Source organism: Mesoplodon mirus (assembly GCF_964341445.2).
Source record: "Mesoplodon mirus genome assembly, chromosome: 1".
NCBI lineage: Eukaryota > Metazoa > Chordata > Mammalia > Artiodactyla > Ziphiidae > Mesoplodon > Mesoplodon mirus.
The window spans coordinates 18011320-18039042 of NC_138976.1; the positions used below are offsets into that span (position 1 = coordinate 18011320).

Sequence of the window (27723 nt, forward strand, 5' to 3'; positions counted from 1 at the left end):
CTCAGTAAAACTGGGCTCTCTCAGCTCCAGCCTGGGTGAGTCAGATCACATTTTGATTATTTAATTGTCCATCTCCCCCGCTAAATGTCTGAAAGGAATCCTACCAATAGCTGTCTGTTATTGAGTCTACAAGGCAGGCCTAGGAAGAATTACTGGCGCCATCGCCTTGATCTTCCTATTAACCCAATTTGTCATTAATCCCATTTTGTAGGTGAGAAAAGTGAGTCCCTGAGTGGGAAAGTGAGCTGCTCAAACTACAGCTGGGGCTCACTCCAGGTCTGTCTGACCGCTACATGCTCACTTGACCCTGCTACAGAGCCTGCACCCAAGAGCATGGCCAAAGAGGAACTGCTGTCTAGAGAAAACCTCATGGAATCAGGACTGTGGACGAGTGGAGTATCCCAAAACCAAAACTAGTCCTAGAATAAGATTTCACCACTCCCTCCCCCTCCCCGCTGTCCAGAATTGTGTCGCTCACTTCCGAATGTCTTTACCAAGAGGCCCCGTGTGTTAGACACAAAGAAAAAGAATGCGCTAAGACGCAGTCACAGACACGGATAATTGATGGAGAATGTCCTAAGAAGAGGGAGCAAAGAGCCTGGACTGTTGGACACCTGCCATATAGGAGGGGCTGGGTAATGCAAAAGTGGAATGATTTCACCAGGTTGGTGGGAATGGTGTACCTAGCAAGAGGGCACCATTTCTAGGGTCAGGACCCCTGGGTGACCTTCTGGCCCCAGTGCTGATGGTAACTCATACGTGACCTTGCATAAATGCCTTCCTGTCTTGGACCTCAGTTTCTGCATTGCACAATGAAATGATTAGCATTGGTGACCTCTAGGCTTCTCCCAGCTCTGCCCTCTGTTTCAGGGTTTGATGGGAGTTCTGGATTGAGGGGCATGGTTTAGAAAAGGCCAAAGGGATTCTGGGGCAGCAGCTAAGAACCCTGAAGTAAGACTAGGCTTGACTCCCGAAGCTTGAGCGACCATTCAGAGTGGAGTGGGGGTGAGGGAGTGAGGGAGACAGGAAGAATTATCTAAGAGACAAAACTGCTGCTTGGTCTGTATTCTTATCACTGCTCATATCTGAAGGCAGCTTCCTAAGCAGCTGTGTGATCTTGAACACGTTTCTTCTCCACAGTGCTCAGTCCCCCAGGAAGGGTTTGAGTCATGCTTTATCATTAGCATCTAGTGGTGCTTTGGACCCAGTGACATCCTAGACCCTGTTATCTCCAAAGTAGGAGGATGATAAGAAGAAGAAAGCAGCATTCTCTTAGGAGTGGTATGAGAATTCCTCTTTGGGGGTGACCCTGTTTTTATGAGGAAGATGCCCCGATGAGATCCTTGGGATAAAGCAGAATCCTCCAGGGCTGGCTATCTGCTTCTGAGAAAGATGAAAGGGTCTCTGCCTGAGAGAGGATGTGAAATTCCTAGAGGAAGGGAGGTCAGGACAGGATTCTGATGAAGAGGGTAAGGGGTGAGGAAGAGAGCGGAGGTTGGGCGGGAACCTGGACACTGCAGGTTGTGGGCACTCACCTCACATCCCTATCTTCAGGAGAGTCTAAGAGATCAGAAGATGCTCGATGGTATGAGGTATCTTCTGCAAACTAGTGAATAGACTGAGTTGAAATCTGAGGTTAGACAGAAGTAGACAGTGGGCCTTATAGAAAGATTTTTTTTTTTTTTTTGGGCCGTGTCACGCGTCATGCCGGATCTTAGTTCCCCCACCAGGGATCGAACACATGCCCCCTGCAGTGGAAGCGTGGAGTCTTAACTACTGGACCACCAGGGAAGTCCCTAGAAAGATTTTTGTAGGATGAGCACTTGCTTGCTTCAGAAGCCCCACTCCAGAATTGATATCCAGGTCACCCCACATGGTTGAGGTGAGGCGGACGAGGTCATGGAAGTAACGTTGCAATTTTAGCCATTTAATTAAACATTTATGATTTTGATTTTGAAGTTATTTTTTTTAAACTTGAGACTATTTTTTCCCTCGTGCATGTCTGTAGGTTTGGTCTGTGCTTTTAGTGGTCATTTGATAAAGGACCTGGGCGGGAGTGATTCTAGGGCTGTGAGTTCTCAGGGTATTTTGTGGACACCTGGATTCTAAGGGGCAAGTGAGTCTGTGGTGCTACCTGCATTACAGCAGTTTTAGGGCCACACTCAGTGCTTCTCCTGGGTGGTGGCTGTTTGACTGAGGACGCTAACCTCCAGGTCCTGAGAGGAGCAATGGAGGATGGATCGCGTCTCCACAGCTCCCAGGACTAAGGCCTCCGTAGGACAAAGAGGTCAGGGGCCGAGAGGGTAGCCACTGCCGGGATCCTCATAAGGGTGCCCCTTGGAGATGAGTGTTTACTAAGCACTTTCTCTGGCCCTGGCATTCTGTACACACCATTTCTTTTAACTCTCAACATGACACTTCAACGTGGCTGCTCTTACAGCCATCTTACAAATGAGAGTATTGCGGCTCAAGGATGTGAAATTGCTTTCCTAAGATCAAACAGCTGGGGCAGAACCAGGAGTGGAATCCCCGTCTGTCTGACGAAAGCTCACATTCTTTTTTGCTTAAATCACGCTGCAGGGAAAGGAAAAACGAAGGGAGGAAAGGGAAGCAAACAAGAAATGTGGTAAAATTTTGTTTTGATCACCTCTTTATCTTCTGGCTTAAGAAGGGAGGCATCATTAACAAGCTCAAGAGAGAGGTAAAAGGACCCCTGCCCAGTTTTCACTGCCAGAAGATCCAAGCCAAAGCATCAAAACCTGGAATCTGAACATCAGGTGATGCTGAGAACCAAGGTCATGGTATGCCAGTGGGTCCTGGTGGCTCAGTGTGGCCCCTGGCGAGATGCTGGCCTGTGTTTTCAAGGGAAGAGCAAAGTGGGTATCAACAACTATCAAAATGGCGGTCCTCCTGGGGCCATGTCTACACGGTAGGGTCACCCCCTCCCCCAGAGCCAAGCAGAGGAGCAATGGCAGAAGGGCCCGAATCATTTTGATTAAGGATTATCATTAGCCACAATGAGGGCTGTACTAATCAATGCTAATTTATACACCTCCCTTTCCCAAGGGCCTCTGATTGAGAGGTGAAGTGTGATTTCCTAGTCTGGAGTTATTAACAGGTCTCACTTCTGGGCAAATGGGGCCAAGGGAAGGGCTCAGGTAACCTGAAAGGTGGAGGGTTTACAGTTTCCACTGGTCTCTTCACCTCTCTCAGATCTCCATCTCTATAGCAGCTCAAATAAAATGATTTTATATTCAAATCTTCTTGGGTGAAAAAAAAAATGAGGGGACCTAAAGGATATATCCCAGAAGTGTTTCCTGCTTTTCTTTTGGGGCAGTTTAGTGAGATCGCCAGGTCCTTCATTCATTTCTTTAAAGAAACATTTCTTATGGTATTACTTTCATCAATTTATCCAGCCACTCAGTCTATACACTTTATTGAGTCTTACTATGTGTAGTAATCTTTTGAAGTTCTCTATTTCCTTGAAAATGTGGGGACACTATTCTCTAATCATCAAAATGCCTGAACCTCATGAATTTGCAATATGACATATAAGTTAAAGGGCATTTACACACCTCCCTCCAACCCACCCCCCCACTCCACAGAAGTCCACTCATTCCCACTCTACAGAACGATGAACACCAAGGTAGGACACCTGCTTAGTGAGATATCATTTGGGGTGTCTGATAAAGGGGCAATGTTTCCTCCGATAAACCAGCAAAGGAGAGAGTCCTGGCACCTGTGAGAATTGAGCACAATGTCCAAACCCAATACGCAACTAGAAGCCCAGAGCGTCGTTCGGATAATGCCGCTAACTTGCTCTGCGATTTTGTACGAGTTCCTTCCTTCCTCTCACTGGACCTCAGTTCCACCATCTTTCCAATAATCAGTTATCCCTGACTTGTTTGAAGAGCCCTTTACTCTTGACAGTCTAGGTCACCCAGGCCAGCCTCTCACTCACTTCCAACATAAGTCCTCTCCTCCAGCTCGCCAGGCTCTGTCTTACTCACCCAAATACCCCTAGCACGCTGCCCACGAGATCCCTGTAAGCACTTTCCGCCCAGAACCACTCCTCTCTGAGCTAGCCCTTCCTAAGGAGAAGCCGTGGCCTTTGGAAAAAGACAGACCTGGGCCCCGTGGTGGAGCCCCCCCACTAACAGCATGATCTTGGACAAGTTCTTTCACCTCTCTGAGCCTGGATCTCCTCCTCTGTGCAAACGAGACTAGTAATACTACTTACCCTCCTAGGCTTACTGGGCCCTAAACCTACCCAGTGAACTAGTCACATCTCCAAATGTTACTTTCTTAGAATCCTTTCCTTCCTTCTACCCTCCTTCCCTTCCTTCTTGTCTCTTTCCTCTTTTGCAAGATTTGAAAGATCTTACAGATGCCATACGTATCCATACTCCACTTTCCCCTCAGCTGCGCAGCAAGGCTGTCTACATAAATACAATGGGCAGAAAGGCATCAGAAGCCCAGATGAAACCCTGTCCACCCCTTGGTGTTTGAGCCCCAGCTGGAGGACCTGGGAGCAGCCTCCAGGTCTCCCACGGGAAGGGCGGTACCTTTCAGCTGCGCTGGGTGGCGGCACTGGAAGGAGCACTTGCTGCCGAACGTGGTGCCCTCAAGGCAGGAGAACGAGGCAGCGTAGACGTGGTGCTGGTCCGGGACGCCGCAGTCCACCGGCTCACACACCACCTGCTTGTTCCACTTGCCCTCCGTGCAGGTCACCGTGACGCTGGGTCCTGTCTGAAAGGCGGGGGCGGGCACAGTGAGCAGCGGCAGGTGGAACCCCCCAAAACGTGGCGAAACCCCCTCCTCCCTCAGGCTACGGCGCAGGCTCTTGCCAGGCGCCCAGAGATCAATGTTTAGCGTTTAGCTCCCTTTCCATGATCCCAACGACTGTTTGAAGGAGGTGTTTCAGTTCCAACTTTACAGCTGCAGAAACTGAGGCTGAGAGACGTTAAGTGATTAGCTCCAAGGTACACAGCGGGAAAAAGGATGAGTGGGAATTGAGCCCAGCCTCTTCACTGCTGTCTGGAGAGTCTCTCAGATCATTATTTCCATTCTGTGGCTGAGAACCTTAAGACTCAGACCTCTCGAGGCCTGAGGACTTCTTTCACGAAATAGCCTCTGACACACGGCACAGCAGTGGGACACTGGCTGTTGATCTTTGTATCTTTTCTTGGCCCTGGAGGGGATTGTGTGTTTCATCCTCTAGCGTTTGGCACAGAGTGGGCACCGCCAGGGGAGAACGGAGAGCTGGATTTGGTCCTTTGTGCTATGAGATCGTGGGCAGGTCCCTTTCCTTGAGTTGTCCCTTTGGTGTTGAACCCAAGGATTGCTCTAAGAGCCACTCCCTACTCTGAGACGTGATGGTTCAATAGCTCGGAGAGGTAGACGTGAAGAAGGAACGAGCCTGGGAAAATGAAAGGGTCGACAGGGATTTGACCCAAACTAGAAGATGGCAGTGCTAGGGGTGGAAGGGGGAGGCCATGCTACAGAGCCAAGGGAGGGACTGGCATCGGCAGCCGGCACGGAGGCCTCCATTCAAGGAGGGAGCTGCCAAATCCCAGGGGACCGGGGATGCCAAATGTTGAATTGGGATTTTAAAAGCATAGGACACATTTCCCCTCTTAAGCACACATCCAAGGGAGGAGAGGCCCCTCACTGCCAAAACCAGCTTAATTGTTTCCACAGGACTTCAGACCTGCCGTGTCTGACACACAGAAGCAGGTGTCTAAGACAAGCAACTGAGGGTCCAAGAGGTCCCACGGGGACTGTGCAAACAGGTGTTCCCAGCAACAAGGAACGTGCCCTGTGTACCTGGAGCACGAAGTGGTGGTCCGCTGGCAGGGCCCCCCAAGAGGCTACACCTGGAATCCCCAAATCTCAGGACTTAACTAACTGCCACTCCCCTCACCCACCCGAGACCCCAGAGCCACACTGGCCGAAGCAACGTTCTGCTACATCTCAAGCCCACTCGCTGCCACTACCCTCATACAGGACTCAACCCCCTTCCACACGCTCTTCTGATGACTTCCCGATGGCTCTCCCTGCGGCCAGTCTTCTGCCGGACTCCAAGCCACAGCCAGGTGGGCCGCTGGAAGGACCTTTATCCACCATGATCTGACCACGCCACTTCCTTCAACAGCTCCCTGCTGCCCTAAAGATGACCCTCAAACTTCTGACCAAGCTAACAGGGCCTTGCACCAGCACAACCTGCTTGCCCCTCCAGCCTCGTTGCTTGGGTGAGTCCAGTGAAAGAAACATCTGTCTGTGGCGTGCTCCTTCTCACCAATGGGCATCCACAAACCATTCCTGCCTGTGCCCAGAGCCTGCCTCCTTCCCTCCCCACGACACGCGCCCCTCTGTCTGTCTCTCTAGTTCTCAGTTTTCATGTCGCTTCTTCCAGGGAGCTTTCCTTGACTCCCCCCTGTGCTTCCACAAGACCCTGCACTTCCCTTTACAGTGTTTTGCACACTGTGAGGCCATCCCTCACTCATCTTCTGCTCGGGGTCACTAGTCACGAAGCTCCTTGAGAGGAGGAACTGCGTTTATCTCAGTGACCTTTTTTCTCTAGCACCTACTATAGTATCTGGTTCCCAGTGTGCAGATGTTTGAATGAATGAATGAGCACCTCACTGACAGAGGGTTCACCTCTTCTGAAAGCAGCCCATTCGACTGTAGCAGAGTTCTGACTGTGACGGTTTCAGTCCAGAATTCATGCTCAGCCCATGGTTTTCCAGATTTGCAGCCTATATGGGGACTCTGGCACACGTCGTATGCTCCTCTGCACAGGAACCACGGTCTCAGAAATCCCAGATTGACTCCCTCCTTCCTTCAATCCACACCTATTTATTGAGCATCTACTATAGGGCAGCAGTACTTTACGTGCTGAGGATTCAGCAGGAGCAGGTTCCACATCCGCCCAGCCTTTCCTGGGCTGGAGAGGAGCCCTGAGCCCGGCACCTGCACACACCTGGCTTTTGATCAGCTCATCATCCCGCTGTATCTGGAGAACGTAGCCCGTCCGGCAGCTCACGGTGCACTGGGCACCGTGGTAGCGGTCACTGCTGGAGCAGTTGAGAGAAGCGTTCTCCACAGCCAGCTTCGGGCAGTCAGCGGCCTCACAGGCGAAGTGCACGCAGCTGAGGAGGAAAGAAACAAGAGGGTGAGTGGGCGCTTTCTTGCAGGACGACTTGCACTCCAGCTGGAAGACAAAACCTCATGGGCTTCCTCTCCAAATCTCCGGAGGTTGAAACTGGAGACACAGAGAGTGGACAAGACTCTGGAGTGGTCAAAGTTTATCGCTAAAAGCACAAGTTACGGAAACAGACAAACCAGAGTTCAAATCCTACAGCTTGAAAACCTTATATGTTATGAATCTTCAAACCTTGCAGAACCTCAGTTTTTCCGTCTGCAAAATGGGGATCATTATGATTACGGCAAGTATTCTTTGAGTCTCTTATCTGCCAGGCACTGAGTTGAATGAAAGCCTCTTCGTATTTTATAATAGTACTCACTTCCGAGGGTCGCTGTGAGAATTAAATCAGATAGTTCGGCAAAAGCACAGAGTGGGATTCCTGGCACATAAAAGCACTCAATAAATGGTAGCTAATGGTATGAATAAATCTATGCTCTATTACCTAGAAGCTGTCTAACTTAGGCAAAGTACATCACGTCTCTGAGCTTCACTGTTCTCTCAAATTCGGCCAACCTATAGGTCCATGAGATTCAACTGAGGTACTGAAAGTAGAAGTCTTTTATAAACTGTAAAGTGACTTGTGAATTGTTAGAAAAGTTGTGCAGAGATCATGCCATTCATCTTCAAGTCCGAGCTCCATGTAAGTTTCTACAGGAAGCTTCCTCGTGTCCCAGGCAAGCTCCTCTGCCGTACTGGGCCCTCCTTTCTCTAAAAGCCTGGTCTCTTGCTTCATGCATTGAAAACACAGGTCCTGGGTGCCCACCATGTGCCGGAATGTGCGCTAACTCTTAAGGAAACAGAAAAAACATAAAACCCCTGTGCTTAGGTGATCTTTCCCCTCATATTACTGTCATGCAGACGCTTAATAACATTAGTGACTATTCACCGACTGCTTATATACATGAGCTCACCCATCCTCGCGGCAACCCTATGAGCTAAGTGTTATTCATTTTACAGTTGGAAAAATCGGGGACCTGCAAGATCAAGTTACTCGTTTAAGTTCCCAACCAGATGTGTGACTCCAAAGTCCTTGCTGTTAACCTCACCTCACACCTGGACTAGAACTTCCCTGAGGGTAGAGATGATGCCTGTTTCATCTCAGTATACTTCGCACTGCCAATAAAAATGCCTTGCATGAAATAGCTGTTTCCTAAATAGCAAGAAACAAATGGTGGCAGTGTCTTGCAATAACTCTTAAGCACTTTGCAGACACTGAGATGTTGATTTTGAACACTGAAAGCTTCCAGGAGGCAGTTCTCTCTAACTTGCCCCTCTGACTCTAACACAACGCCTGGCATACAGTATGCACAGACAGCTAGGTTGCCATCCGGAGCCCCAAAGCTTCCTTTTTCCTGTTTCTATCTAGGACCCAAGGAGCGGTGGGTGGTCAAACCAACTTAAGAAGAAATTCCCAACTTTTTTCTTGGTGCCAGTTTCCAGGATACCCCACTGAGGATTTTATAGAAACATGGTTACTCAGCCCCACTCTCTATCCCCTGCTCAAAAGTATGGTAAGAATTAAAGTGGGATAAGTGGGGTGGGCGGTGCGGGGGCGGGTGTGAGGCGCTAACATCTCTAAAACTTATCACAAACAAATTCACTTTTAAGATACCCAGACAAGGGCAAGCCTTAGCTTCAAGTCTCAGACCCGCACCGATGTGAGCTCTGCAGTCTCCACATACCGCTCCCCCCCTTTCAGAAATGCAGGGTGAGTGGGATTAAGTGACACTTGCTGAGCTGTTCTGATTCTCCGCCCTTTTTCCTGCCCCTGACAGCCTCTGCGGGGCTCCATGTGGAGACTGTAGCTGTGGAGTCAACGCAGGGTCTTTGACACCAAACAATGCATCTGTTCACGTTGTGTAAGCGCTGGGGGAAAGAGCCACATGGTTCCAATTTAAATAGATTTACTCTGTAAGCTACCAGCTTCCAAGCCAGTCTTCTGACCTTTACCTTACAGTTTGGTCATTCTCGCTCTGCACTCCCAGGAGGTCCCTGGGCTCCCATCTGATGACCACCAGGGGGGCTCTGGGAACCCTTTTTGAAAGACAATGGCTCTGGGCTTCTCTGGGCTACGGGGCCATTAAGATAAAAACAGCACCCTCCCTCCTTCTGTGCTTATTAAGGTTCTTCTTTGTAGGAAAAGGATAAACTGGAAAACTTGGTTTCCTAGAATGGAAAGAACCTACGGCTTAGCAAGTGGGCAAATCTGGGAGCCCCAGCTTGCCCTTTATCAGTTGTTTGATCTTGGAAAGTTATGTAACACCCTGAGCCTCAGTTTCCTCCTCTGCCAAGTGGAGGTGATAAAACGGTCCACCTCTCAAGACTGTCACAACCAGGGGACATGAGAGCCACTGGCTCATCCATTCAACACACTTGCCTGGGGCTCTCGCTGTGCAGCAGACACTGTTCTAAACACTAGGGCTACCGTGGAAGAGTCCTGTCACCGTGTGTATTTGAGGAGGGAGGACATGTGCCCCAAAAAGTAATCGATAAGCTTGTTTTAGACAGTGATGCATATTGTAAGGGCACTAAACCCAGGTGACTTTATAGAGGGTGACTGTTAGGGGAGGGGTGGGCAGGGCACCACGCACAGAGGGGTCAGGGGAAGCCTCCTCGGGGACACCTGAACTAAGACCTGCATGAGATGAAGGGATTAGCCATACAAAGGTTTGGGGCAGGGCTTCCCTGGTGGCGCAGTGGTTGAGAGTCCGCCTGTTGATGCAGGGGACACGGGTTCGTGCCCCGGTCCGGGCAGATCCCACATGCTGTGGAGCGGCTGGGCCCATGAGCCATGGCCGCTGAGCCTGCGCGTCCGGAGCCTGTGCTCCGCAGCGGGAGAGGCCACAACAGTGAGAGGCCCGCGTACCGCAAAAAAAAAAGGTTTGGGGCAGAAGGAATTCCAGGCAGAGGAAGGGCGTGTGCAAAGGTCCAGCACGGGTTGGAGCTCAGCGTGTTTGCAGAGCTGAAAGGTCAAGGCATGAGAAATGCTTTAGCAGCTATGACGCTCCACGAGAAGGCGATCTCTCTCCTCTGGCTCTTTCTACTATGAAGGAAAACATTCACTGGTCAGATGAGTTACCTGACCAAACAGGTCTATGCTCTAACGGGGAGGGCAGCTTTGGGTCAACGAGACCAGTCAGTTTTCTTCATTGCAGGACTTCTCAGAACCTTGAACATTCTACTGCACATGGTGGGTTTTCAGAAGGGACTCGTGTGCGCATCGTTTTCCAAGCTCGGATAGCCTTTCTTCGCGGCATGTTTCTTAGGACTAGTGTCCTCCAGAACACACGTTAGGGAATGTGGAGTCCCTGCTCTTTCAGCACATTTGTCTAAACCTGGCCTACAGGAACACGAAGGAAAGGGGAAAAGGAATTAAGAGTAATAGGTATCGGCAGCTGTGTTTTACCTTCATTATCTTCTCTGCATCCTCACCATAACTCCATGAGGTAGTGTTACTGTTCCCATTTTTGAAAAGAAGAGATTAAGACTGAGCGAGTTTAAATTGCTTGTCCAAAGGCACTCGGCATGGACAGGATTCCAGCACAGATCTGCCTGTCTGTCCCTAAGTCCCTGCTCTTCCCTTTGCTGTCCCGTTAGTTGGAAAGGGTTGTGTGAACACATTGTCCAAAAATGATAAACATTACCCCAACCGTCCCTCCCAGATAACTCCCTGACGCAGCTCTGTCATTTCTGAAACACAAAAACAAAAATCAAAACAAGGAAAACAAAACAAAACAGAGGCTCTGCCTTCATTAAAAAAAAGTGGGGGGAGGATTTCATACCAGTGATGGGCTGTCACTAAAAATAACAAAAGAAGGGGAAAAAAGAAGACATTCCTCAGAAGGGAGGAAAGTGGCTGATGCCAGTGGGGGAAGGAACCCAGGTAAATTTTACCCCCAAAATTCTCACAACCTGGGTGAAGGTGGAAACACCCCCTTCTCCCCATGCAGAGATCATCAGATACTTAGGAATTTTCTTTTCTTCTTATATATATTTAATTCATTTACTTAGAGACTCAAGTTCCATGTAGAGGTAGGTCCTTAAGTGATCCCACAGTCAGCCCTCCAACTGCTGCCCCCGCGGTCAACTGAAAGGGCCCCCAGTCGTGCATAACGGGGGACAGTATGTACCCCTCAAGCCCGGGATAGAGAAGGCCAGAGGTTAAAGGGCTGGTGAGGGCTCCTCTCCTGGCTCTGTCTGCTGACCCACGGCTTAACTTCTGTGGCTGCTTAGCTGCAATCATGCCATGGGCTGTGGAGATAATAACAGGCAAATTGTTTATAAATCCTTCTGAGCTGCTCACATGGGGACAGCCAGAAAGACAGCACGCTCGACACTGGAAAACGAAGGGAAAACTACTCTTGGCACACCAGCTTCAGGATCGCTAGAGAAGCGAGGCTGAGAGAATGATCAAGATAAGACTCGTTTTCCTGCCCAGTAACGAGGCTCCTGCGGGAAGGGACCCTAAAAGGCTCTTCTACCTTGCAGTTCTAGAAGCGAGCCGGTGATGTGGTGGGTGCAGCCCTGGGAGGCGAAGTCAGCAGCGGCGGGTCCGGCTGACCATTCGAAGGGCCAGGTGAGCCGAGAGAGGAGTGGCCAATGGGAGGCCACCTGCCGGCCAGAGCAGGTTCTCCCGTCCCACATTGCCAAGCGGGACCGAGGGCCTGGTGTTTCCAAATCCTCTGATGTGTTTAAGAGGAGGAAGAACTGTGGTATTCAATACTTACTCTTCTGATAGTTAAATGCTACAACTAATTAAAGAAGAGGCCGAATGAGGGCCAAACAAACAAACACAAGTTGTTGGTGGCCTAGTCTGGCCTCCGGGACACAGCTCTGTTTTGACACCTCTGATGGGGAGGGAAGAGCTTTGACCTGCAAGTCCTGAGAACTGGATTCCAATGCCATTGGGTTCTGCATCCTAACCCACTGGGCGATGCTGGGAAACACTTCCTCACCTGGACCTTCAGTTTCCCATCCTCCAATGAGGTCGCAGAACCAAAGAATCTCTTCCAGCCTCGCAGCTTTCAGGGATCAGGTTAACGTCAGGACAAAACAATATATATAATATGTAATTCCAGAGCCCCTTGGAAGGAGAACACATAGACTTTGATAAACCCAAGATGGCTGCATCTCCATCACTTAACTCAATCTCACTGACTAAATGCTCACCAGTGAACAGCCAGGAAAAATCCCTTTCTCTCCTGGATGTGCCTGGTCCTGGTGGGCAGGGTGTGGCTCTTAGGGGCAGACAAAGTGGGATTTTACCTCCCATTGCCTGGATGGCCTTGACACGCTCCCTCTGTCCATACCTCACTGGACAGGGGTGATCATGAAGCCAATGTGGGTCCCTTCCTCTTCCCTCTCATTCCTCCTAGTTCTTGAGAGTCACAGACTGTTCGAACTGAAAGGAACCACAGAGAACACAGATCCATCGCCGTCATTATTTCACACGCGGGGGGACTGAAGCCCAGAGACGAGGAGGGCCTGGAACGTTCCGCCCCAGTTCAGTGGTTTTCCACAGCAGGGCAAAGAACTCAGCACGTACTTATCGACGGACTTGCTTCCAAGGTTAGACACGTCTTACTGTTTACTTCGGGCACGGGAACTGCTAATTAAGGATTCAGAGAAGCCAGTGCTGGGCTCAGTGAACTCGGGGATGGTCTGGGTGGCTGGCTGAGGATGAGAAAGCATTGCAGAGAAGGTCTGATGGATTTGCATTTTCCGTCGACATTGTTTCCCTGGGTTCTGAGAATTAACTTACTTTTACAGCCTGGGGAGCCAGGGATGAAAAAGCCCTCTCAGGGTGAAATACAACAACGAGTGATATTTAAGGAGCTCTTTTGCCTCTGAAGGATTGCAACAGACTTTGCACAACAGAAGCTAGAGACAGTGGGTGCAAAACAATGTGGGTTTTGCAACCACCTTTTGTGTCCTCTGTGGTAGCAGGGGCGTGGGAAAGGCTGGGGTCCCCCTCCCCACTCCTCTTTCCTCTCCTGCTCCCAGGTATACAGGTCAGGGCTGAATTACCTTTCAGAGGGCCTCGCTCGGGGGGGAGCCCACAGAGACCCCAACTCTCTAAACAAATGTCAGAGATGATGTGGGACCCTGAACCAGTCCTTCCGCTTGTGAAAACCCAGAGGGTAACATGGAAGTTTGGACACTGCGGATGTATCAGATGAGCTCCGAGGCTTCTCCCAGCTCAGCTCTAAGAACTTTATGCAGAATTCTGTGCAGAAAAGCACCACCATCGCATCAGAAAGTGGTGATAGATACTCTCTGTCAATACATTATCTTTGCACAGTGCTTAATAGTGTGTAAGAGCACTTCTGCCTGCAGTGCGCCATGTAATCCTCACGACCACCCTATGGGGTAGATATTATCACCCGTTTTTATTCCAGAACAGACAACTGAGACTCAGAGAGGTGAAGTGCCTGGTCCAAGGACACAGTCAGGAGGGGCAGATTCAAACCCAGGTACGAGTATCATTAAAGCTCATATTCTTTCTAGGAAACAGCATCCTCTCTTAGGTCCAAACTAGGTGCATGAACAGATGCCAGATCAAAGGTACTGATGGAGCAATGTCATGCAGTTAAAAGACAGACGCCGACGGGCTTCCCTGGTGGCGCAGTGGTTGGAAGTCCGCCTGCCGATGCAGGGGACACGGGTTCGTGCCCCGGTCCAGGAGGATCCTATGCCACGGAGCGGCTGGGCCCGTGAGCCATGGCCGCTGAGCCTGTGCGTCCGGAGCCTGTGCTCCGCAGCGGGAGAGGCCACAGCAGTGAGAGGCCCGTGTACCGAACACCCACCCACCCACACACACACACACACACACACACAGCCCCCCCCCCACACACACACACAAAGACAGACACCGAGACCACGGGGAGAATCTCTCAGGAGCTAGGTGTGGGGAAGACATAGAGGTTTACCCAACCCTGAAATATACAGTGCAGTGGCATGAAGCAAATAGTAGTCCCCCGGCATCCCCCTAAATGTAGGAGGGTTATGACGCTTGCCTGTGCTACTTAGGAAGCAGAACACATTCCAGTATTTCAGAGCTGAAAGAGAGCTAAACCACCTCTCCTCTCTTCATTCAAATGAGGATGCTGAGGCCCAGAGAGGGAAAGCGATGTCCCCAGGTCATCCTGCGGGCCACCGTCAGCTCCGGGACTGCGAGCCAGGTGAAGGAGGGCTTCTTTCCACAACATGTTCCTGCTGCCCTCCCTCACCCCTGGAATTCAGAGACGTGTGGGCCTCCCGAGCCCAAAGGCAGGGTTGACCAGAGGCCAGAGGGTAGGGAAGGGAGAAACACACAGACGTTTTACTGCAACACATATGGCTGCCCGGTTCCAGAATCCCTTCTTCTCCACTTGGCTACAAAACGGCCCAGGGCGAGCCGACCCAGGGTGTCTTACCTCTGCTCGGCAGAGCTGTAGGTCTCCCCTCTCTGGCAGCTGCTCAGGGTGACGGGGTCAAAGTTGTCGAAGGAACGGAGGGCCACCCCCGAGATGGCGACCAAGGGTGAACTGAAGCTCACACGTACCGCCTGGCTGTGGTAGAAGGGCTGGCTGAGGTCGTGGACCACAGGGATAATCAGGGGATTGTTCCTGCAGCTCAGAACATGGAGGCCTGTCAGGGGAGACAGAGGGCCGAGGGGCCAGGCTCATTACTCACGGCCAGTCACGCCCTCCCCAACGGGCCCTTCCCGAAGCCCCCAGACCCTTTCATGTCACTGCACAAAAGCACCATTGGGTGGCCAGTGGGGATTTTGAGTTTGATTGAAAGTTTCTTTGTCTGCCTTTTTCTCTTGGTTCCAAATCTTTCCAATCCCCTTGCCTCACTGCCCCCTAAGCTTTCCCTTCACCTAGGGCTCACAGCCCCTCCCCCTCCCCCCAAATGGCCACCCCTTGGCCAAGCACCACTGGCCCTCACTTCCCTCCCACATTGCATGAGGGCTTGCTGGTCTGAGTTGCTAGTTTTCAGGCTGCCTTCCCGGTCTGTCATATAAATGATGGAAATAATTCACAGAAATAAGTCATTCCCGGGGTAAAAAGCCGACCCTCATTTTTAATCTAGGAACCTGGGAGCAGCTCTTGTGAGGTAAGGACCTCTGTACCCCTTCTGCAAAGAGGAGACAGAGAATCGTGACCAGGAGGTGGCTGTCCAGAGGGAAACAGAAAAGCAAGCCATATAAAGTCCAAGGAAAGTCCAAACTTGCTTCACTCAGAAGCTCTCAGTTCTTTCTAGAAGTCCCCAGGCTTCAAAAAGGAAGTGGGGAGGGAGAGGGACAGGGAGAAAATGTACATCAGAAGGGGAGGGAAGGGAATGATGGGGTGGGTTGGAGTTCAGTAAAACTGAAGCTGGCTTTGGTGTTTGATGGACATCAGTTCAATTTTTGGCTTAGCCATTTCTTTACTATGTGAATCCACCGAAGCCCTAACACACACTCACTCAGTGCCTGCACCTAAAGGATGGGATGATCCTAACCGTGTCCTGGGAGGCCTGATCTTTTGGGACATGAGGCTCCCAGTCCAGCAGGTCCCCTTCTGTGGTCTACTGTCTTAGAGCTGCAGAGCCTCTACAAGGGGTGCCAGGATGCTGAGGACACAGGACAGGAGACCCAGTGGGGAGGGACATGTGGACACCCCAGGCATCAACTAGCAGGGTCTCAGGACCTTCGCTGGAACGTGACTCTTCCCCACTCCTCTGAAAGTTTCTCCGCAGAGCCGTTTGTGATGCCAGGACAGCTATGAAAATATTTGCTTCTCACTTAGGGACATTTCCCAGGAATCCAGATAAATCCAGAAGGGTTTTCTTCTTCTTGCTTATTAACGTGTTCCCCCTTGCCTTGAAAACTAACCAAATAAGTAAACATAAAAACAAAACAAAACCCTTCCTCCTGCCTTGGCTTCTGCTTGACCCTGAAGTGACCCCTTGCATGCTTGCTTCCTACGGGTCTTTGAAATGAGCTCCCTGTGGAATGGTGCGGGCACAGCTTTGAAGCCTGGACTTCAGCACTGGCTTGGAATTCCAAACTCCCGGCCTGGCTGCCCAGAGGTAGACGGGGCAGGGTGTCTGGGAAGTGTGGGAGGGGGTGATGGGACTTCCTGAGCGCTGAGTGTTGTGCTCTGCACGGGTCACAACGTCTCAAGTAACGGCTTGTTTACTATCATGGACACCACGGCTATAGGGTAAAGAGCAGCAGGCGATGATTCTGAAAACCTGGCTCCCCGGCTCTCCTGCTGGCTCCTCCCATGCGGCCCGGGCCTCTCAATGCCTCTCTTTGGGTCTCGGGTGATGACACACATAATGGGAAAGAACCTTTACTCAGTCTCCTTCCCAGGGTCTTTTGAGGATCTCATGGGATGCCTGAGGGTAAAGGCGCTGGGTAGAAGGGAGCTATTGAAAGGAGGACTTGGACATGAACCCCTGATGCCCATACCTGTCAGATTCAGGCTTCTCTGGATACACAAACACATCCTGATTTGAAGGCAACCAAAATGGCAAATAGAGAAGCAGGAAAGAGGAAAGGGGAGGAAAGAACTCATCCTCAGCCGATTCTTACAACCACCCGCAGGCATATGCAGAAGCAGGTACCAAGAGCACGCCGCACCTGAGGGCAACGCTCACCTAGATCGTGGCTCTGGTCTTTGGTATCAAGCAGCTGGACGCTGATGGTTTCCTGCTTTTGATCCCCATAATAGGTCCCATCGGTCACCAGGTGGACAATGACAGCTGCAGCAACCATTGGCTGAGAAAAGTACGCCTGAAATGCAGACAACATAGGAGGCTCACTTGTGCAGCCAGGCACGCGGTGCAGAGGCAGCCACAGGGCGGGGCTTTTGAGGAGAATCTTCCATTTCAGGAGCTGGACTACTTATCACGGTCCCATGATGGGAACAGGTGGGCAGTGAAACCTCAGAGTGAAGAGCTCAGGCTCTGAGGTCAGAGATTGTTCTAACGTTGGCTCTGCGCTTTCCAGGCTGTGTGACGTCCACTGGTGGCTGTGCTGCTCTGGGCCCAAGTTCCTTCGCCTCCAAGTCATGGATACGTCAATAGCTACATCACAGGACGGCTGGGAGGCTCCAGTAAGATACTGATAATAAGGGGTCTGGCATACATTAAAACCATGCAAAATGGTACTTATTATTATTCATCACTTCTCCATGCTAACTAACCTCTGTACTACGCGCCCACGAGACAAAGGTAAATAAGATATATGCCCTTGCATTTCTATGGACAGTGGAGTTCAATGTTGGTCAGTAACACACAAATCAAAACTTGAAACAATCACAATCCACAGTCAGGAAGATAGGCCCATAGACAGCTATGGAATACCATGGCACTTGACAAGAGCCATCCAAGAGATGACCACACGTAGAGGACTAGAAGGGAAAGGACAGTCCCTTCTCTCTGTGGGGGTCAGCGAAAACTTCAAGGAGAAGGCAATTTAAAAGGCCTTGAACAATGATGGTCTTCCAGGCAGATAAATGGTATCTAAACTCTTGGCCAAAATAAGAGTGAATGAACGCATCCCATGAGCAATTAAGGGATTCCATTCCAGGAAGCATCCCGCTGCTAAGTGTTTTCTTCTCTGTCCTTACAATTAACACCCTCAGTGGGGAGACAAAACCATCTTGAGAAAGGGTCACAGGAGGCAGTGCCTCCTGGGGGCCACTGCTGGAGAATCTAAGGCTCTGAAAGCTTTGACTTACCCGGAGCCAGAAAGTGGTCTGAGCCAGCTGGGAGTACGGGTAGCTGATGGTGCAAGGGTACCAGGCATGCTGGGAAATGCCTTCACTGAGATCTATCACCTTGGTTCGACACACCTGGAAGAAGATAAAGGGAAACAAATGTTTTAGGGGGTCTCAGAGGTTGAGTTAAATTCAACTCGACAAAACTTTACTATCCACCTAGTTTGTTCTTGACACTGCAGGAAGAAATAGGGATGAACTGACAAGAGTCTACTCCAGGAGCTCACATTCTAATGTAGAAGAGAAAATCTTCAATGTTATTAAGGAAAGGACAGATAACACGTTTTGGTGGTAGAGATGTCAGAGACATTCTCGTGGGGACAAGTCCTGGAAAAGTTGACATTTGAGTTGGGTCTGGAAGAATAGGGTAGCTACGAAAGGAAGGGCATTGCACACGCAGGGAACAGAAGCAAGGGCTCAGAGGAAAGCAGAAGCCCAGAATGATTAGTGACAAGCTGCCTGGTATAACAGAGCTTGGGGAAAGTGGCATCAAAGGCAGGCCTGAGGGCTTGGATCTCACAGCCTCTTGAATACCAAGCAGACCACTTTAGAGCAAATCCGTAAATTGTGCTCAGAGCTATATTAATGACAGAACAAAGACTTATGACAATGTGAGCATTTGCTTTCCCCAAAGAAAATCAGCTCTACCATTTGTATAGATTTGCACATACACACACACATTCATTCTCAATGACAGATATATCAAATGGTATTAAAAGAAACACGAAGCATGTATAGACACGTAGTATTGCTCAAACTGAGGAGTATCTTGTGTATCCAAATGTCATTTCATTCCATTGGTTCAATCATTCATTCCAATAACATTTATTGAGTAACTGCTATTTGCCGAGCACTCTGGGACAAGACGGCAGACGGGTCAGATGCTACGGAGCTTAGAGTGACAGTGTGTGCAGACATTCATCAAGTAATCACATATGCATACATTACTATAAATTGTAGACTAGAAAAGAGCTATGATGGAAAAGGAGAGGAACAGCTGAGATGTTCTTGAAATTGGTCAGACTTTTTGCAGAAGGTCATCCCAAATTAGAGCTTTTCCTTGGACCTCTAATGTGGCTCGTCTCTCCAATCTTCCCTGGGAATTTGGGCCTGTCATTCCACACCTGCGGGTCTCAGGCTACGGATCTAAAAAGTAAGGCCAACCTAAAGAACTCTAAGGTCTTATAAGCTATGAAAAAAAGGGAGATAATCTAATCTCAATCATGTAAAACAAACATACACATGTAAAACAAACAAAAAGAAAGGGAAAAAAAATATATATACAAGGATCAAGACTATCCATTCCAGCCATATCTATAGTAGCAAAAGATTAGGGAGAGTTTATATGTTCACCTGTTGAAGAAGGGATGAATAAAATACGATATATTCATATGATAGGATTCTGTAAGCAAAAGAATATTAAGAGGACTGAATGGGATTCAAATGTAGCAATGATCCTAACAATATGTAACGCCTGGTTCAGTACGGACCCTGGCCAAGCAACATGGAAGCCCTATTTGTGAGTTCATACATCTCAACATCGGAAGATTGCAAAAGCATAACATTGAGTGACTAAAAAAGAACAAGGTGTAAGTGCATTATGACTCTATAAAAATCACACAGGGCTTCCCTGGTGGCGCAGTGGTTGAGAGTCCACCTGCTGATGCAGGGGACACGGGTTCGTGCCCCTGTCTGGGAAGATCCCACATGCCGCGGAGCGGCTGGGCCCGTGAGCCATGGCCGCTGAGCCTGCAAGTCCGGAGCCTGTGCTCCGCAATGGAAGAGGCCACAGCAGTGAGAGGCCCGCGTACCGCAAAAAAAAAAAAAAAGAAAAAGAAAAATCATGCAAAGCGAGACTATAACCAGGGATTCATATACATGAGTGTAGAAGAATTAAAACTAGCATGGAAAAGTTACACGTCAAGTTCACTTATCAAAGTCAAGCTGAAACACATGGCTGCACTGTAATCCACACTTGGAAGATGCAATGCTTTTTTTTTAAATAAACTTTTTGTTTTGGAGTAATCTTATATTTACAGGAAACTCGCAAAGGTAATACCAAGAGCTCTATATATGCTTTACTCAATTTCCCTTAAAGTTAACACCTTCAGTTTATTCTTGAAACCTCAAATAGAAGAAGAAAAGTTTCTTTGTCACCTGGGAAGTTCTGCAATGGTGAGCTGGATTAGAGACTTGGTTCTGGTTCAAACTCCCTCACAATTTGATGTGTGATTGTGGACTAGTTATCTCCGCTCTGTGGACCTCGGTTTACCTTTCACATCTGAATGTTGGATTGGGTCATAGGTTTTCAAGGTGTTGCCTATGGATTCCTAGGGTTGCTTGGAGGTGTCAGTCTGAGGGTCAGGATGTGAGAAGATGTACTTAGCTTCTGCTCCATTGTTTCAACCAGAGCATCTTCACTCAACTGTTTTATATATCAAGCTGCCTTGTAATGTTTCATGAGAGCTTCCCTGCTTTAAAAACATTGAAAAGTACTGAAACTTGTTCATTGCCAAAGTTTCCCTCCCCCCTCCCCAAGGTGTCAGTGGGTCCTGGGAATACAGCATTAGTTTCCTGAACGTCACAGGTAACGTCCTAAGGAGAGTAAAAGTGCCAAGAATCAGCCATCTCACTGGCCAGGAATTAGGTGTCGGCTTCGGTTACTCACATCTCTAGAAGCCTAATACCGAGGAGACTATGGGTAAAACAAGCCACTTTAATGGGCTGGAAGACGTTTTTCAAGTTTATTTATTTTTTCTCGAAAACAACTAAGACTGAGCTCATGCAGCTCTGCCAGTGGATTGTGTTACATTTTTACAACAGTGCGAGACTTTGCATAAACTATCTATGGCATTTGAAATCCAGGCCAGCAATTTGACATGTAGCATTTTGGAATTCTTTCCCCTTGTGTTCTTAGCTGCCTGTCCCCCAGCAGAGAGTGGTGGAGCACATCTCTGGAGTGCTAGAGCAGGGGGCTTATCTCTGCATCTACAGCATTCACAGTCAGAGAAGTCTGGGACTTGAACAAAGCCCTCTCGCTACTTAAAACACAGTTTCCTCTTATCTTGTCAGCTCTATCAGCACCAGACAGGACTTCAGAGGAACGTGCTGCTGTTATTTTATTCTCCTGGTTTCCTGTTTAGCTTTGTGTTTGTTTCAGGCTGGCTGCGATCCTGACCAGGGACAGTCAAAGTAGATCAGAGAGGAACAAACAAATCCAGCTGAACCTTTGCCCAAAGCCCCAGCTGATCTTAAAACCATCTGTGCTCCTGGGGAGGTACGGGGAGGCTGCAAACACTCACAAGCCCCCAGCTTTTACAGACCTTGCATGAATTTGCTCATTCAGCAGCCATTTATGGAAGACGTATAGCACACCAGGCTCTCTCTGAGAGGAAAAGAGCCTTGCCTTTGGCCAAAAGGATGGTCACATACCTGAGTGTCATCCCAAGGTACCTGATTCTGTGGGGATGCCCCGCTTTCATCCACCCACTTTTGTGCACCTTCTAAAAAAGCAAATCCAATTCCATAAAATATTACTGAGCAGCGTAGACTTGACTGAACATTTTGTGGGGGAGTGAGCAGGAGAGTTACATCGCGCACCCCACGTGGACTCAAGCTCTCACACCATCACCCCAGGTTCCTCCTCACTCACCATCACCTTCGCCCAGTTTCTTCAGCGACCTTTCCAAGCTCTCCCACTCCCTCTCCCTTCCCGATCTGCACTTCTCTCAAATCCCAGGCAGAGCCGTTCAGCTCTCCCTCCCATTCTCTGACACACAAATCCTTCATGTGATGCCAAGGCCTCTATACCTTGCCGCCCCCAGCCCCAGAGAGGTCAGCGGGGTGATAAGAGGAACCTTTTTAGCCTCTCTGTCATGCTGCTGTGAACAAGATCTGCTCCTTCCCGATACATCACTCACTGGTTTGTGGAACACATCACGGAGGCTCTAGAAACATATTGGCAGCCTCTGGGCTTCAGGTTCTTCTAGAAAGATAAGGAGGGGGTCTCCTCTAGCTGAAACTGATCTTTCTGCACTGCCTACTCTCATGTTCATTGCAGCATTATTCACAATAGCCAAGATGTGGGAACAACCTAAATGTCATCAGCAGATAAATGGATAAACTAAATTTGGTATATGCATGCAACGGAATAGTATTCAGCCTTTAAAAAGAAGGAAACCCTGCCATATATGACCACAGAGATGAATCCTGAGGTTATTCTGCTAAGTGCAACAAGGCAGCCACAAAAGGACAAATACTGCATGATTCCACTTATATGAGGTATTGAAAATAGTCAAACCCATTGAATCAAACAGTGGAAGGGTAGCTGCCAGGGGCTGTGGGGAGAGGAAAAAAGGAGTCGCTAGTCAATGTATAAATCAACAAAAAGTTTCAGTTAAGCAAGATGATTAAATTTTAAAGATCTGCTCTACAACACTGTACCTATGGTCAATAATATTGTATTGTACACATAAAAACTTAAGAGGGTAGATTTCTTTTAAAGTGTTCTCATCACAATAAAATGAAATAAAAAATATTGTTTTGAATGACTCAGCTACTGACATTTACTGAATTATTGAATACATTAATAAATAAATGATCCAGTGAAGGGGCAAAAAGAGAAATTCATATAACATTGCTAGGCCAAGAGCAGATGTGTGGTTGGGCTTGCCAGCATCCTCACTTAGGTCTTTTCAGGGTTGGAGGAGGAATTATCCAGCATCTTCTTGATTACTTCATGGACAGAGAACTCACTTCCATTTACAAACAGCCCAGTTTACCTTTGGGCAGATTCTTCCCAACAGCCAGGGGAATATGTCTGGCTGCACTTTCTCCTACTCTTTTCTCTAAGCAGCAACACTTACACGCTTCCTTATTTTAGAGTTTTAGAGTTAGAAGGACTTCAATAGGTTATCTGCTGAGACCATTCCCTTTTCAGTGGTCAAGGGAGGGCAGGTGTCTTGCACAATATAAGACAGCAAGTAAGTGGCAAAATTGATATGAAAGTACAAATTTTTCTGGTTCCCAGAACTGATGCCCTGCCCTCACCTATGTTCTGCACCCTCTACATCGTACCTTTGCTGTGCAGAAATATCTCCAGTGAGATTTCTACCCCTCCCCCAAGAATTCATGGCAGGAATTCAGGTGCCCATGTCGCTCTCTTCTGCAGGAAGCCCAGCCCTATGTCTTGGACGGAAGCTGAGAAGGTCACCACCTTTCATCCCCATCTTAGGGCCTGCAGGAACCAAGGGGTGAGCAACCCCGTTTTCCCCTTGACCTTGAGGGGGAAGGTCTCGTCTTTAGCACACTCCCTTAGACTCTCTGTCATCTTCAGAGATATCTGTGCTTACTTCAAATACCAAACAAGAGACACAAGGGACCTGGGCTGTTTCTGGCTGTCACTTATTAGCTGGACATCCCTCCCACCCTGTCTCCCCATCTGTGAGGTGTAGTGGTTGCCCCCGGTGCTTAAGGACACCCACAGTAATACTATCCACCAAGGTCTCACGGTCACAGTATCATTTAATCCTCTCAACTACTCTGTGAGGTTGGAATGATCCCATTTTTCTGATGAGGAAATGAGGCAAAGAAGCTTTAGCGAACTCTTTCAAGGTCATATATCCAGTTGTGTATGAGAACTGATGCTGGACTCTGATCCCTGCGATTCCACGTTCTGTGTACTCAATCACATGGCCCCACGGCTGCTGTTGTCTTGGTTAAAACCTCCGCTTCTGCTGATGGAGAAGAGGGTACCGATTGCCACCCTCTTCGTCTCTAGTCACTCCACACACTGCACTCTCCCTGCTCCAAAGGTCCCCATAATTAACTTTCCAGAGTGAAAAATTCATCACATCGCCTTGTTACTTATCACACCCTCCACGGCGGTCCATGGACCACAGGATGGAACATTTCCTAGACACGGCTTACAGAGGCCTTCGGGAGCTGGTTCCAGCCGTATCCTCACGTTCACAGCCAGCTGCGCTCCTGCCTCACGCGGCGGGCAGGCATCCATGCAGCTACACCATGGTGCTCGCTTCCCGCTGGAGGACCCTTCCCCCCCCCAACACGCCATGGACTCCACCAGTGTGATGCCGTGCCCAGATTTCCACCCCACTGCAGTGGACGGCCCATTCCGTGAAATACTACACACACTTCAAAGCCAGTCTCAAATATCAGCCCTCCTCAGAAAGCCTTGGCTCACCCCCCAGGCAGAATTAATCGCTGCCTCTGATGGGTCCATATAGTTCTTTATATATACCTCAGTTACAGCACTTGTCAAGTTGGATTATAGTTGTTTAGAGCCTGGTCTTATCCCTTTAAACCCTGAAGGCTTCCAAGGTGAGAACCATGTTTTATTTATCCTCAAATAAACCCTAGCGGATTGCCCAGCACACAGGACACAAGAGGTACCCAGTGAACAAAAATAACAATAGCAGTGTATATACCGCACTGACTGGCTGTTCTACACTGGCCACTGCTTCCAGGACTCCACATGCACGAGATCACGCAACCTTCAACTCTGTGAGATAGTACTGTTATTATACCCATTTAATAGATAAGGAAATATGAATATAATATAAATATAATATAAATATGATATACCTATACTTATAATATAAATGTAATATATTTATAATATAAATATATTACAAATATAATATATTTATATTATATAAATATCATACCCATTTAATAGATAAGGAAATATGAATATAATATATTTATAATATAAATATAATATACCTATACTTATAATATAAATGTAATATATTTATAATATAAATATATTACAAATATAATATATTTATATTATATAAATATAATACCCATTTGATAAGGAAATATAAATATAAAAATATACTTGTACTTATAATATAAATATATGCTTATACTTATAAATATTATACTTATATTTATACTATAAATATATATTATAAATATATTACAAATATATTTATATAAATATAGTATAAATATTATACCCATTTAATAGATAAGGAAACTGAAGCCCAATAGTTCACCTAAGGTCACACAACTAGTTAGTAGAACCAGGATTCAAATCCAGGCGCAAGCTCCACTCTTACCTGTAGATCCAACCTGAAAAGGGTCTGTCTACACATTGCTCAGGGCTGTTCCGGAGGATGGACTTGGGAATTTTTTTTGTTGCTTCTCCGGGAAGCCTCTTCAGCAGACAAAAGCAGGGCCTTACAGCTCTGCCCTGGGGTGGGGCTGTCGGCTGAAAGAGCCCAAGATGGCCAGGCTCCGGGGACCGGCCTCCTAGAGGTGACTCAACAGCTGGCTTCCTCTGACACTCATCCTCCCCACTTGTAGAAGGACAGAGTAAGATGGATCCCCAAAGGGCTTTTCTATTCTGACGTTCTGCCAGTTTCTGATGTCCAGCTTCTTCCAGCGAGAGCTGCTGAAGAGAGTTGATTCTGCAGTGAAGTGTGATCCTCCTGTGGGCCTGAGCTGACGCATGGATCCCATGTCTCTGGTCCTCTGAGGCCAAAAGCCGACTAATATCACAGCCGCCTTTTCTGTCTAAGACAACTGGAGAAGTAACCTAAAAGTTTATTGCAGCCATTCCAGCAATGTGTTTTCTGTTTTTTGTTTTCTTTTCTTTTTGTGCATGCTGCAAAAGAGCTGGACGGTCTTCTCCCAGAGTTTTGACATCATTGGATGTTTGAGCCGGGAAGCTCCTCGGGGATCTGATTCTGCCATCACATCTGACAGACAGGTGGGGGATAGAGCTCAGTGGGGAACAGAGAGACTGGCTTGAAAGAACGCTGTAGGGTCCTCTGGGACGGGCCTCGGCTGACAGCAGCAGAGGCCTCTGTGGCCCCAGGACGTGGGCCCTTCCGTCCAGGCCAGGCACCGCCAGCCACTACAGCCAGCACCCACCTCCAAACCTCCTCCCTTGCAGAAGACTGCTTTCAATTAGAGGAGTTAACGATGTCTTGCTTTCAAAGGGTTTTTAAAATCCAGTTTATCTTCCACCCACACACGATGTACACAAAGGCGGGGGACGGAGAGAGAAGAGGGGGAGTGGGAGTTCTGGTATTTTCCCACACAGGGGAGATGCCTTGAGGTTTCTATTGAATTTCACTTTTACAGATTTACATGCCCTTTTGTCAATCACAGGAGGGAGGAAGTGCCCGTCAAACCTCTAGCCCATCCTCTCCAATTTCCTCTTTCAATTCAAAGGGACCTGGGAATGGGCCTCACAGAAAAAGAGAGGAAAAGGAATAGGGAGTGGGGAGGGTGGGGTGCGTGCTGACAATAACAATACACATTAGCGTAGAAGCGCATGCACGCGCGCGCGCACACACGGTCCCCGGGCAGCCTTTCCAAATATTTCTACTTAGGCCACATTTTAACCTCAGGTTTACAGGTTCAATGCCAAGTTATTTCCCCAAGAATTGCAAGGTTGCAGAGGTGGGCAGGGTTCCTTGATATGAAAACTGCAGGAGGGAAAGCCTGCCTCAGGAGACCTGGACACAGAGGGGTCCAGGTGAAATAAAGCCACCTCCGTAAAGCTGGCTTGGCAGTTCCTTCAAGAACGTACTGCTCCCTCCTCAGAGCTCCTGTGGGGGAGGGAAAGGGCACCAACTCTTAAGGACAGCCTCCCAGTACTGGCGTTGCCCGTGTTATTATCTCCTCTGGCCCTCATAATAACCCTGAGGAACAGGCGTTTTTTTGTCCCTCTTGTAGAGATAAGGACTCTGCGGTTTGGAAGGCACTGGTCACTCCCCTATGGCTGAGAGGTCAAAGTCAAGTGGGCTGACTCCAAGCCCATCCTCTTCCCACCCTGCGGCTGGACTTTCCGAGAACTCTCCGTCACAGCCTTTGTGCAACACACTGCATTGTGGTTTCTCGTCTGTCCGTGTGTCTACAGGCATGAGCTTCGAGGACAGTGCCTTCCTTAGTGACAGCTAAAGGAAGTACAATGGCCCTTGAGTCCAGCGGACCGGTTGAGGCAAACACATGGGATCATTGCTGCCGTTTCCCCGTCTCTTGCCCAGCACAGATATCATTAAACAGTGCCTGCTGTTCCCCTGGGTGTAGACCTCTGAAACCATCTTAACAAAACGTTAAGCCGCTCATGATGGGTTCGGATTGCCCTATCTGCAATCCTTGAACTTGGCTGTTAGCTCATTGAGGGCAAGAATGAGGTCTTACTTGTTATATCTTCAACACTAAGAGCAGAGGAAGGCCTGGAGTAGGCGCTAAGCCTATTTAGTTGAATGAACTAACAGAAACCACAATAAATGTTATTGATCCTTTACTATATATCAGGCTTCTAACATGTGCTCCACATACCTGGTCTCCATTAAGGTGACAGGGACACAGGCACCCAAATGCTCCGACTCCGGCTCAGGGCCTCTCTCACCAGCTGGGAGTACTGTAGTCCTCTCCAACCTGGGTTCTTCTCCCCACCCCTCTGCCCATCCTGACCTCCTTCCTATGCCCCTTACTCCAAACTGACCCTCTGAATATGACGACAACAAAAATAATTTTAAGGGCGGGCTTCCCTGGTGGCGCAGTGGTTGAGAGTCTGCCTGCCGATGCAGGGGACACGGGTTCGTGCCCCGGTCCGGGAGGATTCCACATGCCGCAGAGCGGCTGGGCCCGTGAGCCATGGCTGCTGAGCCTGTGCGTCCGGAGCCTGTGCTCCGCAACGGGAGAGGCCACAACTGTGAGAGGCCCGCGTACCACAAAAAAAACCCCAAAAACTTTAAGGGCAACCGAGGGTCAACATTA

General features: G+C 48.8%; 1 protein-coding gene across 1 annotated transcript in view; it reads right to left on the reverse strand.

Moving 5' to 3' along the window:
* Window positions 1-27723, reverse strand: part of PAPPA (pappalysin 1) — a 255383-nt gene that overhangs the window by 64931 nt on the left and 162729 nt on the right. The window contains exons 11-15 of the mRNA XM_082621426.1: window positions 17923-18036; window positions 16838-16973; window positions 14623-14836; window positions 6983-7151; window positions 4566-4749 (exon numbers count right to left, since the gene is read on the reverse strand). Of these exons, the coding sequence (XP_082477552.1) occupies window positions 4566-4749; window positions 6983-7151; window positions 14623-14836; window positions 16838-16973; window positions 17923-18036 (817 nt within the window). The remainder of the gene's footprint in view (window positions 1-4565; window positions 4750-6982; window positions 7152-14622; window positions 14837-16837; window positions 16974-17922; window positions 18037-27723) is intronic.